The sequence below is a fragment of the Schistocerca serialis genome, chromosome 11 (assembly GCF_023864345.2).
Source record: "Schistocerca serialis cubense isolate TAMUIC-IGC-003099 chromosome 11, iqSchSeri2.2, whole genome shotgun sequence".
Lineage (NCBI taxonomy): Eukaryota > Metazoa > Arthropoda > Insecta > Orthoptera > Acrididae > Schistocerca > Schistocerca serialis.
The window spans coordinates 201,342,355-201,359,220 of NC_064648.1; the positions used below are offsets into that span (position 1 = coordinate 201,342,355).

At 41.0% G+C, this 16,866-nt stretch overlaps 1 protein-coding gene across 6 annotated transcripts in view; it reads left to right on the plus strand.

Moving 5' to 3' along the window:
• Window positions 1–3,009: 3,009 nt before the first annotated feature.
• LOC126427399 (uncharacterized) overlaps window positions 3,010–16,866 on the plus strand; it is a 232,097-nt gene continuing 218,240 nt past the window's right edge. For 4 of the 6 annotated variants that reach the window (XM_050089748.1, XM_050089747.1, XM_050089749.1 and 1 more), the window contains exons 1-2: window positions 3,010–3,068; window positions 5,618–5,837. In XM_050089748.1, the coding sequence (XP_049945705.1) occupies window positions 5,685–5,837 (153 nt within the window). In that variant the 5' untranslated portion in view covers window positions 3,010–3,068; window positions 5,618–5,684. Of the gene's footprint in view, window positions 3,069–5,617; window positions 5,838–6,048; window positions 6,143–16,866 lie in introns of those variants that run through there. The other 2 variants (XM_050089751.1, XM_050089752.1) reach the window with 2 other exon arrangements.

The following is a 16,866-nucleotide window of genomic DNA, read 5'->3' on the forward strand; positions in this document are numbered from 1 at the left end:
ACGCAGTGCCGTAGGGGACCGCACCGCCACTTCCCAGCAAATTAGGGACACTGTTGCTCCTGGGGTATCGGCGACGACCATTCGCAACCGTCTCCATGAAGCTGGGCTACGGTCCCGCACACCGTTAGGCCGTCTTCCGCTCACGCCCCAACATCGTGCAGCCCGCCTCCAGTGGTGTCGCGACAGGCGTGAATGGAGGGACGAATGGAGACGTGTCGTCTTCAGCGATGAGAGTCGCTTCTGCCTTGGTGCCAATGATGGTCGTATGCGTGTTTGGCGCCGTGCAGGTGAGCGCCACAATCAGGACTGCATACGACCGAGGCACACAGGGCCAACACCCGGCATCATGGTGTGGGGAGCGATCTCCTACACTGGCCGTACACCACTGGTGATCGTCGAGGGGACACTGAATAGTGCACGGTACATCCAAACCGTCATCGAACCCATCGTTCTACCATTCCTAAACCGGCAAGGGAACTTGCTGTTCCAACAGGACAATGCACGTCCGCATGTATCCCGTGCCACCCAACGTGCTCTAGAAGGTGTAAGTCAAGTACCCTGGCCAGCAAGATCTCCGGATCTGTCCCCCATTGAGCATGTTTGGGACTGGATGAAGCGTCGTCTCACGCGGTCTGCACGTCCAGCACGAACGCTGGTCCAACTGAGGCGCCAGGTGGAAATGGCATGGCAAGCCGTTCCACAGGACTACATCCAGCATCTCTACGATCGTCTCCATGGGAGAATAGCAGCCTGCATTGGTGCGAAAGGTGGATATACACTGTACTAGTGCCGACATTGTGCATGCTCTGTTGCCTGTGTCTATGTGCCTATGGTTCTGTCAGTGTGATCATGTGATGTATCTGACCCCAGGAATGTGTCAATAAAGTGTCCCCTTCCTGGGACAATGAATTCACGGTGTTCTTATTTCAATTTCCAGGAGTGTATATGTGAAAATACGTGTTTGTTCTGTAGCTGTAGAAACTATGTTTCCGCTTTTTATGTAACAACTGATCACGGGGAAATGGCGTGATGCCGGACACGGTGGCCGAGCGGTTCTAGACGCTACAGTCGGGAACCGCGCGACTGCTACGGTCGCAGGTTCGAATCCTGCCTCGGGCGTAGATGTGTGTGTTGTCCTTAGGTTAGTTAGGTTTAAGTAGTTCTAAGGGACTGATGAGCTCAGATGTTAAGTCCCATAGTTCTCAGAGCCATTTGAACCACTTTTTGAAATGGCGTGATGCCACTGAAGACAGACCAATCTGTTGAATGCCTGGTCGCAAGCCGAACAGCGTCAATGGCCATCGTCTCTGAGAGCAACGCCTGCATATTACCCCTGCCATACTTTTCGTGAGGCACCTCCTAGACTGTCCATTATAGTACTGAACGTCTAGGTGTGAGACCGAGAGGTTGCGCAGTAATACCGAGAACATCATAAACTTTTGAAATATTTTGTGCCACCTGGAAATATTGTGCTGTCTGTGGGCAGCATTGACAACATCCTTGCCAATCTTACACACACACACACACACACACACACACTGTTTATATGCGGCTCTCAAAACCAGATTACTCCCAAGAAAATAAGACTTTGTTCCCTTTATTACGAATGTATCTCAAATGAAACTGAAAAAGTGTCGCTGTCACTATATTAATATCGATGGAATCAATAGTTATGGCTTTGCAATAATTACGTTTCTTGTGCTTGACGACATGAGACAATGTTTTCCTTGTGCTTTTGTTATTTCAAACAGATGAGATCGAGAGGCGTCATACTTATTTTTTAATTAGATAATCACAGAAGAAGACAGAATACAACCTCAGATGTCTAAGTCGGATTTAGATGAATCATTTTACAAGAGTTGGCTTTCACAAATGGAAGAACCAGCGAGAGGTCTATTGTTCATAGTACAGTGATGAAGTATACAGAAAAAAATATCTGCACCAGAAGGTGGAAAGAGAAGCTTAAGTATGCAAGGTATGGGAAGTACCGTTGAAGGACGACAAGTTATTTGTTTTGAAGAACTTGTTTTTTCTCTGTAGTGCAATGCTGTGTTCTTTGTTTATTAAAGGTAGTATTTTCTGTGCACATCATAATTAAAATTGTAAAATACGATCTTAAGCGTCTTGAGAACCAGTGATGTGCAAGAAAAAGCGACTTTATGTGACATGAATTTGGCATCAGCTCCTGGAATCAACACAGAATTGTATCTAAATAGAAATCGAAATTTCTGAAAAATCCACCAGAAAAGTCGGAAATTAAAATAAATTGCGAAAGAGCATCACTTGATAACGGCTAGACTGATCAGCTTCATTTTTTGGTTGTGTTTGTGATTGTCAGCGGTTTTGGCGTTAACAGTATGAAAAATAAAATTAAAAAAAGTTAGTTCAGTTTGGCAGTTCTGGTATCACCTGTTTTATAACAAAAAAGTCAGTTTGACAGTTATATACAGTGTGTTTCCCAATTTATGTAACACACTTCTAGAGATTGCAGAGGGGAGTTAGTAGATCAAGTTTTACATAGGAACCAGTTTGTGGAAACGTCATACAACGATGATACAGAGTCTCACAGTTCTAGGCGCCAGCACCCGTGAATACATGTGTAAACAGGGTGATTTCGTGGTGATGTTGCAAACTTTCAAGTATGATGGAGAAGGATAAATGTATAAAATGGAGGTAAGGGTCCATGGTTCGGAAAGGAACGAGTCGAAAGCTACAAGCGACAATATTTCTGATACCTCTGTCTGTGAAATACATGTACCGGTATTATGGTTGCTAAGAATGGAGATTAGGCAACTTTCAGAGGTGGTAGTATGGACCAAAACAAGAAAAAATGGGCAGTAAAGATCGCCTATACGTACATGAGAAGTTATGAGCACTTGTTCGTTTTTGCTGTTGTGAAACACTATTGAACAAGAGCGCATAGCTCTTATAGTCTTTTAGCAACAGTACCAGCACAGTGGTACCAGAGGGCTGATGCTCCTTTCTGCGCATGTGCGTGACGTCACAACATGGCGTCGTACGAAGTCAAATATTCAAGCGGTAAACTTACGCGCTGCGCCCTGTGTGCCCTAATAGTAGTGATGGGCTAAACTGCGATTTTCCGATATCAGTGATTTCTGTGAATGCTACTTTTCAGTATCTGTTATTCTTAACTGTGATTTGTCGCAGTTAAGAGTCGCAGTTAAGGAACCTAAGTCGCGTATCCCTCCGCCACTGCTATTTCTGCTACTTCCGCGATTTCTGCTACTTTTGCTACTTCTGCGACTTCTGCGATTTCTGTGACTTCTGCTACTTCTGCGATTTCTGTGACTCCTGCGATTTCTGCGACGTATGAAAAAGTTACATCTGCCCACATAGAAAATTGCATCTCAACAAACCTGTCATTGGTAAGTATGTTTTACGTTTATTCTTCCGTTGGCTTTAATTTTGTATTAAAGAAACAACTGTGAAAATATTAATAGTGTAATTAATATGTAAGTAGCCGCACAGTACCGTAATAGTTCGCGTTTAGAAAATGAATTCTAACATATTGTTATGTTCATAGGTACCTGAACTACATTTCAGTCACTCAGTAAAGTGATAATTCAAAATATCATTGTCAACAGATCTGAAGAAATTGCCAGTCTTTAGACCGTTTTCGTCAGACGACAGGTTAGTTTCTAAGCGTTTTGATGGACTTAATTACTTCAGTGAGATCGTTCTTGCGAATGTGATATAGCAAATATTAGCAAATGTGATATAGCAAATATTAGCAATCTACTCTGTCAATTATATTGCTAGTAATTAGTGACAGCAAAAATTGTTTAATAATCCTTGTGTTTTTGCAGACGCAGTTCTGACTGATTACTGGTTGCTGTACATATCTATCCACATCAAGGCTGTTGAGAGAGACTCGTGAAGATTCAAGACAGCTCTTAGAGGATTTGCAGTTCAAGAGTGAAATAATTACGAAATAAGTGTGTGACTGATTAAAGTGTTTTATTGAAGTTGTTGTGCGATTTTAAAGGAATAATAAATACATTGAGTGAATAATAAATATCTCATTTTCCACATGTTAAGCCGTCCTATACCCGTAATTTTCCGCCACTTATTTATTGGTAAACACTTGTTGGATTTGGATACCGACGTGCCGCCCCTCCCCCCCCCCCTCGTTTCTCCTCAAACTTGGTGTGACACTGACCTGTAACATATCCCGAAGTCTACAATATGCATTTTGACGCTGTTGATATGAAAGTGGGAAGTACAGATCTTCCAGTTAAATCAGGAATAGCTTAAGTGCATTACTTGAAAGTGACACAGGAAAAGCTTACTTATGTAGGTGGCAGTAGTGTCGGCAAAAAGTTCTTGTGTGTGAAGTTGCCATGTAGAACACCAGGTGTAAAACTTTTCTCCCGAGTCTTGAACTGTGTCGGAACAAAAGTGAGGCATTCATATGACTGTTTTCATTTCTCTACACTTATACAGATGTCTGAGTTCTGCTGTGTTAACATTGCAAAGTCCTGTAGGCATGTGGAGTATTAACCAAAACTGTCATATTGGAAGCAGAATCAAACACATTTGTTACGTTACTTGATATTTTCAGGAGAAAAAGGCAATGTTGCTTCTTATTAATATAATACATTCAGAGTCACAGCAGTATTTGACCAACCATAACTGATACTGAATGTGCATGTCGTCATATAATATGAAGGGCTTATTTCAATAGTGGTACATGTCCATTACCTACACTTTTCTGTCTATAATGCTTCTGAAATTAGTGATCCAAACAAACATAAATAAAGGTTCATATCTAGCAAGAAGCCATATGCTTGAATATTTCTGGTATCTGAACTGCAGATCTTTCAGCACTCATTTAACTTTACGACTCTATATCTCAAAATTAACAAAAATGGACTTGTACCACTATTGAAATAAGCCCTTCATATGCACACACAGCACATCGATCTCGTGAGGCACAAGGCTCTCATAACGAAGTACGTACGTCGGTCAACAGATGACACTAGGAAAAGTATGTTAACTGCGCTTTTTAGTTGCTACTTGCGACTCTTAGTTGCGATTTGTCACAGAAATCGCAGTTTGACTCGGTAGCGAATAGCGTAGTATGAACTTTGCTCAACAGATGGCAGTGCTAACTGCGCTTTGTAGTTGCTACTTGCGACTCTTAGTTGCGACTTGTCACGGAAATCGCAGTTAGACTCCATAGCGTACCGCAGAGATGGGCGTAGTACGAACTTTGACCCACAGATGGCACTGTTAACCGCGCTTTCTAGTTGCTACTTGCGACTCTTAGTTGCGATTTGTCACGGAAATCGCAGTTAGACTCCATAGCGTACCGCAGAGATGGACGTAGTACGAACTTTGACCCACAGATGGCACTGTTAACCGCGCTTTCTAGTTGCTACTTGCGACTCTTAGTTGCGACTTGTCACTGAAATCGCAGAAAGCAGTGCTAAATTCGACCAATAGATGGCTCACGTCTTTGAATGTGAAATACTACTTGCGACTGCTAACTGTGACTGAAATCGCAGTTAGATTCTGTAAAGTTGCTACTGTGATATCTGTGACTTCTCAGTCACTGCGATTTCTAACAGATACGCGATTTCCTGCCCACCACTACCTAATAGAGAAAAACTACGTGATTGAACGTGAACGATTTGTGGGTTTGACTTCTTGTTATTGATAATATGCCGTATCATTGTTCTGTGCCGTATTGCCGTGGTAATTATGACGCTGGCCCAAAAGTTACAGTATTTCAATTTCCGAAGGGTGAAACGTTGAGGAGGAAATGGTTATCAAGTATTGGTCGGGTTAACTTTGCTCCTTCTCCAAGTTCTAAGGTGAGTCTTTCGTTTTTGTTTACGTTCGTAAGAATTTTTTAATCTAATGACGGAGAGTACTGTAATGTATCGTGCTTCGTTTTCTCGACCAGAAAACCCGCAGCTTAGTTTGTTTACATCATGTAAATGATTTACTCCTCGAAGTGCAGGCAGTGGAAGTTTCTATAAATCTGATAATTGAATGTAGCACGGAAGACTCCTCCAGATCAGTGGCTTTCTTACATACACAGTGCTCTTCAGCGTTTGTTGCAAATTTTTGATGTAGTGTGCTATACACCGAATACGAGTTGTTTAAGCATTGACTGGTACAGTATTGGTATTCAGGCCTTTTTTGTGCTGTAAAAACTTTCAGTAAGCTGTCTTTGAAAAATGAAAGGCATTTCGTGTAGACGTAGGCCTACTCTCTGCCCGTAATTCAAACGTGAATTAAAACGGCAGCTCCCTTATTAGCAAATCCCTGATAAATTCCGCCTTTATAGACCTCGCTGTCGACGGGACTGGACCTTCTAGTATTTAATTTGTAGGAGACTGATGTTCAAAATTCGATTTAGTAAGTCTGAGCAGAACACACACAACGCTTTTGGTCGTGCAGTGCGAAGATAAAAATTTTACTTTATGGTGACAGAATTCTACAAAAGTGAAGAAGACAAGAGTAGATTAATATTGCAAATGGAAGATACAGGATATTTTGTACTATCGATTCTTTCTGCAACTTGTGTTACTTTCTGGGTCAGTAATTTCAGATACATTGAAGTGCTCTACATTTCTATCCTACATACATAACTAAATACCTAGAAAATCACCGTGTATGTATGCTTCTGCTAATATGGACCTCACACGTGGCAGTGTATCAGCTGTCTTGACACTGTCTGGTTTTTTAGTATTAACATACTCCAATTGATAATGAAATAGACATAGAAACACAGTGACACAAAAGGGCTTCACTGATATTGGCCACATAAATACACAACTTTCAGTAATTAGCCTCTTTCATGATGGCTTCTATGGAACATTTCTTTATGTGGGTAGTGTTAGTGCTGTTGTTATTGTTGTTGTTTTGAGAGGGGGGGGGGGGGGGGAGGTGTCACTTAGTACGTACAGACTGAATTAATAAAATAAATGTTCTGAAATTGTTAGAGGAATAGATGTACAGCATCTTTCTAGAGTAATTTTAATGATGCAGGCATCACCAGATTTGTGAGTTACATCTCACAAAATTGTAACCAATTCCTAATTTACAATATTTTTGCATTTTACAATTTCAAATGTCTGTAATTTACTGAGGAACAGTGTACTTTTATTCCTCTGCCAGCTGTTTTTAATTATTCTTTTGAGTTTATTGCCATAATACATTGGTGAATCATGGCAATTTTTTGAGTTTTGTTATTTAATGGAGTAGCTGTCCCTCCCCCAACGTTTCTCATTTGATTATCTCCTTATAAGTCATTTAGCGTTTTTAGAGGATATAGTAACTTTATGTATGTGGTAATAACTAATACATGGGAATTCTCCAGGGATTAAAGGAAGCAAAAATTTTAAATATACATGTGATCATTTTTTTTTATTTTTTATTTTTTTATTTTTTTTGTAGTTCCTTAGTTAGATATTTTCTTATTGTTATATGTTTGCTTTATTTCTCTCTCTGTTTTCAAATTTCCAACTTGGTTGTGCAGGTGGTCCCCCACCCCCCACCCCTCCTAGTTTTGTTTGTTTTGATGTTTTGGGACTGTAAAGTTAAAGGCTTCTTGTGTTTATCTTCACTGCCATTGTACTAGTAAGTAAACAAAACAATGACCTTTCATCAGTAACATTACCAGATGCCAAGTTCGTTTTGTTTGCCGATGATACAAACATTGCAATAAATAGCAAATCAAGTGTAGTCTTAGAAAGATCAGCTAATAAATTATTTGTGGACATTAATCACTGGTTCCTGGCCAATTCATTGTCACTAAACTTTGAAAAATCACACTACGTGCAGTTCAGAACTTGTAAAGGGTGTCCCACAAGTATATGCCTAACATACGATGACAAGCAGGTAGAAGAAGTGGACAGTGTTAAATTCTTGGGATTACAGCTTGATAATAAATTCAACTGGGAAAAGCACACCACAGAATGAAAAAGCTGGAATACTGTGCTTACTTTCATTCCATAATGTCATATGGGATTATTTTTTGGGGTAATTCATCAAGCCAAGCCAAAGTTTTCTGGGCACAAAAACGTGCGGTAAGAGTTATATGTGGTGTGAACTCAATAACATCCTGCAGAAGTCTTTTTAGGGAACTAGGCATACTAACCACTACTTCCCAATACATTTATTCTTTAATGAAATTTGTCATTAAACATATCACTTTTTCAAACCAACAGCTCAATTTATGGAATCAATACTAGAAATAAGAATAATGTTCACAAGGATTTAAAGTCATTTAGTCTTGTACAAAAAGGTGTGCATTATTCAGGAACACACATTTTCAATAACTTGCCAGCAGCCATAAAAACCTTAACAACCAATGAAATTCAGTTTAAGAGAAGCATAATGGATTTATTGGTGGCCAACTCCTACTCCACTGATGAATTTATCAGTAGAACCAACTGATATGATGTAACTTACCAAACGAAAGCGTTGGCGTGTTGATAGACACACAAAATTCAAGCTTTCGCAACCAACGGTTGCTTCATCAGGAAAGAGGGAAAGACGAAAGGATGTGGGTTTTAAGGGAGAGGGTAAGGAGTCATTCCAATTCCGGGAGCGGAAAGACTTACCTTAGGGGGGAAAAAAGGACAGGTACACAGTAGCGAGTGCGCTCTCTCTCTCTCTCTCTCTCTCTCTCTCTCTCTCTCTCTCACTCACTCACTCACTCACACACACACACACACACACACACACATGCACATATACAGACACAAGCAGACATTTGTAAAGGCAAAGAGATTCGGCAGAGATGTCAGTCGAGGCAGAAGTACAGAGGCAAAGATGTTGTTGAATGACAGGTGAGGTATGAGTGGCGGCAACTTGAAATTAGCAGAGGTTGTGGCCTGGTGGATAATGGGAAGAGAGGATATACTGAAGGGCAAGTTTCCATCTCCGGAGTTCTTACAGGTTGGTGTTAGTGGGAAGTATCCAGATAACCCGGATGGTGTAACACTGTGCCAAGATGTGCTGGCCGTGCAACAAGGCATGTTTAGCCACAGGGTGATCCTCATTACCAACAAACACTGTCTGCCTGTGTCCATTCATGCGAATGGACAGTTTGTTGCTGGTGATTCCCACATAGAAAGCTTCACAGTGTAGGCAGGTCAGTTGGTAGATCACGTGGGTGCTTTCACACGTGGCTCTGCCTTTGATCGTGTACACCTTCCGGGTTACAGGACTGGAGTAGGTGGTGGTGGGAGGGTGCATGGGACAGGTTTTACACCGGGGGCGGTTACAAGGTTAGGAGCCAGAGGGTAGGGAAGGTGGTTTGGGGATTTCATAGAGATGAACCGAGAGGCTACGAAGGTTAGGTGGACGGCGGAAAGACACTCTTGGTAGAGAGGGGAGGATTTCATGAAGGATGGGTCCCATTTCAGGGCAGGATTTGAGGAAGCCATATCCCTGCTGGACAGCCACATTCAGAGTCTGATCCAGTCCCGGAAAGTATCCTGTCACAAGTGGGGCACTTTTGGGGTTCTTCTGTGGGAGGTTCTGGGTTTGAGGGGATGAGGAAGTGGCTCTGGTAATTTGCTTCTGTACCAGGTCTGGAGGGTATTTGCGGGATGCGAAAGCTGTTTTCAGGTTGTTGGTGTAATGGTTCAGGGATTCCGGACTGGAGCAGATTCGTTTGCCACGAAGACCTAGGCTGTAGGGAAGGGACCGTTTGATGTGGAATGGGTGGCAGCTGTCATAATGCAGGTACTGTTGCTTGTTGGTGGGTTTGATGTGGACGGACATGTGAAGCTGGCCATTGGACAGGTGGAGGTCAACGTCAAGGAAAGTGGCATGGGATTTGGAGTAGGACCAGGTGAATCTGATGGAACCAAAGGATTGAGGTCGAAGATGAAATTCTGGAGTTCTTCTTCACTGTGAGTCCAGATCATGAAGATGTCATCAATAAATCTGTACCAAACTTTGGGTTGGCAGGCCTGGGTAACCAAGAAGGCTTCCTCTAAGCGACCCATAAATAGGTTGGCGTACGAGGGGGCCATCCTGGTACCCATGGCTGTTCCCTTTAATTGTTGGTATGTCTGGCCTTCGAAAGTGAAGAAGTTGTGAGTCAGGATAAAGCTGGCTAAGGTAATGAGGAAAGAGGTTTTAGGTATTGTGGCAGGTGATCGGCGTGAAAGGAAGTGCTCCATCGCAGTGAGGCCCTGGACATGCGGAATATTTGTGTATAAGGAAGTGGCATCAATGGTTAAAAGGATGGTTTCCGGGGGTAACAGATTGGGTAAGGATTCCAGGCGTTCGAGAAAGTGTTTGGTGTCTTTGATGAAGGATGGGAGACTGCATGTAATGGGTTGAAGGTGTTGATCTACGCAGGCAGAGATACGTTCTGTGGGTGCTTGGTAACCAGCTACAATGGGGCAGCCGGGATGTTTGGGTTTGTGAATTTTTGGAAGTAGGTAGAAGGTCAGGGGTGCAGGGTGTCGCTGGGGTCAGGAGGTTGATGGAGTCAGGTGAAAGGTTTTGTAGGGGGCCTAAGGTTCTGAGGATTCATTGAAGCTCCGCCTGGACATCAGGAATGAGATTACCTTGGCAAAGTTTGTATGTAGTGTTTTCTGAAAGCTGACGCAGTCCCTTAGCGACATACTCCTGACGATAAAGTACCACAGTCGTGGAACCCTTGTCCGCCGGAAGAATGACGATGGATCGGTCAGCCTTCAGATCATGGATAGCCTGGGCTTCAGCAGTGGTGATGTTGGGAGTAGGATTAAGGTTTTTTAAAAAGGATTGAGAGGCAAGGCTGGAAGTGAGAAATTCCTGGAAGGTTTGGAGAGGATGATTTTGAGGAAGAGGAGGTGGGTCCCGCTGTGACGGAGGACAGAACTGTTCCAGGCAGGGTTCAATTTGGATAGTGTCTTGGGGAGTTGGATCATTAGGAGTAGGATTAGGATTGTTTTTCTTCGTGGCAAAGTGATATTTACAAATGTCTGCTTGTGTCTGTCTCTGTGTGTGTGTATGTGTGTGTGTGTGTGTGTGTGTGTGTGTGTGTGTGTGTGTGTGTGTGTGCGCGCGGGCGCACGCGCGCATACCTGTCCTTTTTTCCCCCCAAGGTAAGTCTTTCCGCTCCCTGGATTGGAATGACTCCTTACCCTCTCGCTTAAAACCCACATCCTTTCGTCTTTCCCTCTTTCCTGATGAAGCAACCGTTGGTTGCGAAAGCTTGAATTTTGTGTGTACGTGTTTATTTGTGTGTCTATCAACATACCAATGCTTTAGTTTGGTAAGTTACATCATATATATCTGCACAATTTCCAATTTCAGTGCATGTTTATTACCTTATAAATAAATAAAAACTTTTTTATTTTAAATTCAGTGCATTAATATTTGTAAAATGATTCTTTCGTATAGTATCCATTAAAAAATGATCATCATTCCACTTGGGACCTGTGGAATGGTACATTAGGTTATTTGTTTGAGTTGTAAATATTTGTCATGTATTGTTGTTTTTCTGACATGCTCTACATCCTGGAGCACCTCCTCACTATGGACCAACTGGAATGAAAGGAAATCTAATCTTTTAGTATTGAGAACGCAGTCAGTAGTGGAAGCTTAGTCTACAGATCTTATTGGATTAGTGTTTAGTGTATACTGAGCATTTTCTTCCGCCAGTAATTGAATCAGCTATTCCTGAGAGGGGTCTCAATGAACTGCGTCTGGCTTAGGGTCACAGGTGTGATGCGTTCTCTTATTAAACTGGTCCACACAGTAAGTTACTAGCTAAAATGTATTCTAATCAGCATGTGACGAACATGTACCATGTATTCACTTGCAAATTGCATTGTGCCTGAAGCCAGATGTTTGTGTGCTGTAAGATTTCCTAATAGACATCTTCTGAACAATAAAACGTTTCACAGAATACGTGTAAACTTTGTGGAGACAGCCTCTTTCTAGGAAAGGTAATTTCATTGTGGAAGACCAAATAGTGTTGGATCACCTGATATAGAAGATAAAGTACTGTAGCACGTTGAGGGCAATAGTGGCAACAGCACCAGAGAAATTTAGTCATGTGACTGTGTGGAAAGTGTTACGGGAGCAGCCCCTTTACCCACCACCACATTCACAGAGTGCAGGGCCGTACTGAAACACATTTTCAATCCAGAAAAGCTTTTTGTAACTCGGTTGGTTAGTGGCAGTGTGTGCTCAGTACCGACACTTTCCGTTCACCACACAGCTCGCTGACAAAATAAATTTCACCAAGAATGGAGTGAGAATTTTCACATACATGTGGTAGGATGGTGATCCTTATTGCACTTTTGAAAACCAGTTCAACATTAATGTATGGGCTGGCATTATTGAAGACAGATTAACTGAACCTTTCGTTTCCTATGGGGGACTGACTGCAGCATCGTGCTGTGAATTTTTGTTGGAAGACGTTCCACTACACTTAGGCTACTTCGGGACACGGGGTTCGTGCATGGTGGGGCACCACCACTTTTCGCTCTGGAGGCTAGAACAATTTCAAATTGGCATGTCACAATAAATGGATAGGATGTGGGGCAGCAGTATCTCCATCTACTCGATACCTTGTTCTTTCTCCACTGGATTTTTATTTTTGGGGGCATTTAAAGGATATATTGTGAATGTTGAACATTATTCGCAGATGTGTTCAAGGATTTCACCAGATACAGCAGACACCAGGAATATGGGCTTGATTAAGACAATCTGTGATACAGCATTTGGAAGTGTGTGTTAGAGCTAATGGTAGACACTTTGAGAATTTCATTTAGCCATCGGCAGACACTACTTGAAAAGAAAAAGTATCCTTACAACCTAGCTGGAAATTTGAAACCAAAAAAGGCTCAAATGAACCCAACACAACACATTGTACTCAGCACATACACACACGCCGCCAGAGGACACCATGAAACACAAGAAGACGACATCTACAAACACAACCAACTCATAAACACCGTGTTGTGATGATGTCACACAGAACACCACCCTTGTGTCATGGGGTCAAAGCTGACGGGTCGAATCGGACGCTTCCATTGACCCAGATATTGATGTTACAAGAGGTGGTCTACCATGAGCATGTCTTGCAGTGTGGTGATAAATCTGTTATAATAATAATAATAATAATAATAAAATTTTATTGTCATTCAGCTCGTTACAGCAATTGACAAAGTCAAGAGCATACATTTCTCAGTGTACTTTAGCTTGCATGAAATGGGTAAAAGTAGAAACTAGAAGTTACAAAGCAGTACTTCAGTCCTCAAAAAATTCATCAACAGTATAAAAAGGATTGTTTACTAGTAACTTATACAACTTGGCTTTAAAAATATTTACAGGCAATTCTTTAAAATCTTCGCTTAGTCTGTTAAACATTCTTAGTCCAAGTACTAGGTAGGAGTTCTGTGATTTACACAGTCTATGATATGGCATGTCTACACAGTTCTATTTCTAGTATTATACCTATGAATCCCCACTCCTGGGCACGGACTACTCAGGAGGACGTCATTATCAGGAGAAAGAAAACGCGTTCTTGAGATCGGAGTGTGGAATGTCAGATCCCTTAATTGGGGAGGTAGGTTAGAAAATTTAAGAAGGTAAATGGATAGGTTAAAGTTATAGGCCTAGTGGGAGTTAGTGAAGTTCAGTGGCAGGAGGAACAAGACTTCTGGTCAGGTGAATACAGGGTTATAAATACAAAATCAAATAAGGGTAATGCAGGAGTAGGTTTAATAATGAATAAAAAAACAGTAGCACTGGTAAGCTACTACAAACAGCATAGTGAACGCATTATTGTGGCCAAGATAGATACAAAGCCTTTATATTCCAACCAGCTCCGCAGATGATGAAGAAATTGATCAAATGTATGATGAGATAAAAGAAATTATTCAGATAGTGAAGGGAGATGAAAATTTAATAGTCATGGGTGACTGGAATTCGATAGTAGGAAAAGGAAGAGAAGGAAACGTAGTAGGTTAATATGGAATGGGGGTAAAAAATGAAACACGGAGACGCCTGGTAGAATTTTGCAAAGAGCATAACTTAATCATAGCTAACACTTGGTTCAAGAATCATGAAAGAAGGTTGTGTACATGGAAGAGGCCTGGAGATACTGTAAGGTTTCAGATAGATTATATAATGGTAAGACAGAGATTTAGGAACCAGGTTTTAAATTGTAAGACATTTCCAGGGGCAGATGTGGACTCTGACCGCAATCTATTGGTTATGAACTGTAGATTAAAACTGAAGAAACTGCAAAAATGTGGGAATTTAAGGAGATTGGACCTGGACAAACTGAAAGAACCAGAGGTTGTACAGAGTTTCAGCGAGAGCATTAGGGAACGATTGACAAGGATGGAGGAAAGAAATACAATAGGGGAAGAATGGGTAGCTTTGAGAGATGAAATAGTGAAAGCAGCAGAAGATCAAGTAGGTAAAAAGATGAGGGCTAGTAGAAATCTTTGAGCAACAGAAGAAATATTGAATTTAATTAATGAAAGGAGGAAATATAAAAATGCAGTAAATGAAGCAGGCAAAAAGGAATACAAACGTCTCAAAAATGAGATCGACAGAAAGTGCAAAATGGCTAAGCAGGGATGGCTAGAGGATAAATGTAAGGATGTAGAGGCATATATCACTTGGGTTAAAATAGATACTGCCTACAGGAAAATTAAAGAGACCTTTGGAGAAAAGAGAACCACTTGCATGAATATCAATAGCTCAGATGGAAACCCAGTTCTAAGCAAAGAAGGGAAAGCAGAAAGGTGGAAGGAGTATATAGAGGGTCTATACAAGGGCGATGTATTTGAGGGCAATATTATGGAAATGGAAGAGGATGTAGATGAAGATGAAATGGGAGATACGATACTGTGTGAAGAATTTGACAGAGCACTGAAAGATCTAAGTCCAAACAAGTTCCCGGGAGTAGACAACATTCCATTAGAACTACTGATAGCCTTGGGAGAACCAGCCCTGACTAAACTCTACCATCTGGTGAGCAAGATGTATGAGACTGGTGAAATAACCTCAGACTTCAAGAAGAGTATAATAATTCCAATCCCAAAGAAAGCAGGTGTGAAAATTACCAAACTATCAGTTTAATAAGTCATGGCTGCAAAATACTAACAAGAATTCTTTACAGATGAATGGAAAAATTGGGAGAAGCCGACCTTGAGGAAGATCAGTTTGGATTCTGTAGATATGTTGGAACACGTGAGGCAATACTGACACTACAACTTATCTTAGAAGACATATTAAGGAAAGGTAAACCTACGTTTCCAGCATTTGTAGACTTAGAGAAAGCTTTTGACAATGTTGACTGGAATACTCTCTTTCAAATTCTGAAGGTGGCAGGGTTAAAATACAGGGAGCGAAAGGCTATTTAGTGTTTGTACAGAAACCAGACGGCGGTTACAAGAGTTGAGGGGCACGAAAGGGAAGCAGTGGTTGGGAAGGGAGTGAGACAGGGTTGTAGCTTATCCCCTATGTTATTCAATGTGTATATTGAGCAAGCAGTAAATGAAACAAAAGAAAAATTTGGAGTAGGAATTAAAATCCATGGAGAAGAAATAAAAATTTTAAGGTTCACCGATTACTGCAAAATGAGGATAATGGAATGTAATCGAATGAAATCGGTTGATGCTGAGGGAATTAGATTAGGAAATGAGACACTTAAAGTAGTAAATGAGTTTTGCTATTTGGGGAGCAAAGTAACTGATGATGGTCGAAGTAGAGAGGATATAAAATGTAGATTGGCGATGGCAATGAAAGCGTTTCTGAAGAAAAAAATTTGCTAATTTCGAGTATAGATTTAAATGGAAGTATTTGTATGGAGTGTAGCCATGTATGAAAGTGAAACATGGACGATAAATAGTTTAGACAAGAAGAGAATTTAAATTTTCTAAATGTGGTGATACAGAAGAATGCTGAAGATTAGATGGGTAGGCCACATAACTAATGAGGAAGTATTGAATAGGATTGGGGAGAAGAGAAATTTGTGGCACAACTTGATTAGAAGAAGGGATCGATTGGTAAGATATGTTCTGAGGCATCAAGGGATCACCAATTTAGTATTGGAGTGCAACATGGAGGGTAAAAATTGTAGAGAGAGACCAAGAGATGAATACACTAACTAGATTCAGAAGGATGTAGGTTCCAGTAGGTACTGGGAGATGAAGCAGCTTGCACAGGATAGAGTAGCATGGAGAGCTGCATCAAACCAGTATCTGGACTGAAGACCACAACACACCAGCTATGAATATCACTTCTCAGTATAAATTTTGAAACATTGTTTCTAATGTACAATAGAACATTATAATTGAATAAGTTTACTACTGTCTGACATTGCAGTTTAATTAACAGAGGTTTACAGTCTTCTTATTTACCAGAATCAGTAATCATTCTTAATGCTTTCTTCTGCAAAAGAAGAATGTCTTTTATGTGACAACTACTACCCTACTATAAAATTCCAGATGATATAATGCTTCGGAAGAATGCTAAATATGCTGATCGTACTTAGTTTTCTGGAACATGTCATTTAAATTTCTAATTAGATAAATAACTTGTGAAAGTTACCAGACATATTTTTGATGTGTGGTTCCCAGGACAATTTGTTGTCAATAGTAACACCTAAAAGTGTAATGATTTCTAATCCATGGTGGTTAGGGACCCCCATCAAGCTAAAGTAAAGTTCCTGGGTTTTACTGTCGTTTAGCAAGAAACCATTCGCTCTGAACCATAATGACGTTTGAGCAAAGGTATTTTTGGTCAATGTTTTCAGTGTGGCTAGATCTTAGCTTTTATTGATGAAAGTTGTGTCATCAGCGTATGATATTGTGTTCGAATTTATGAACAAAGGCAGATCATTAATCATTAACAGAAACA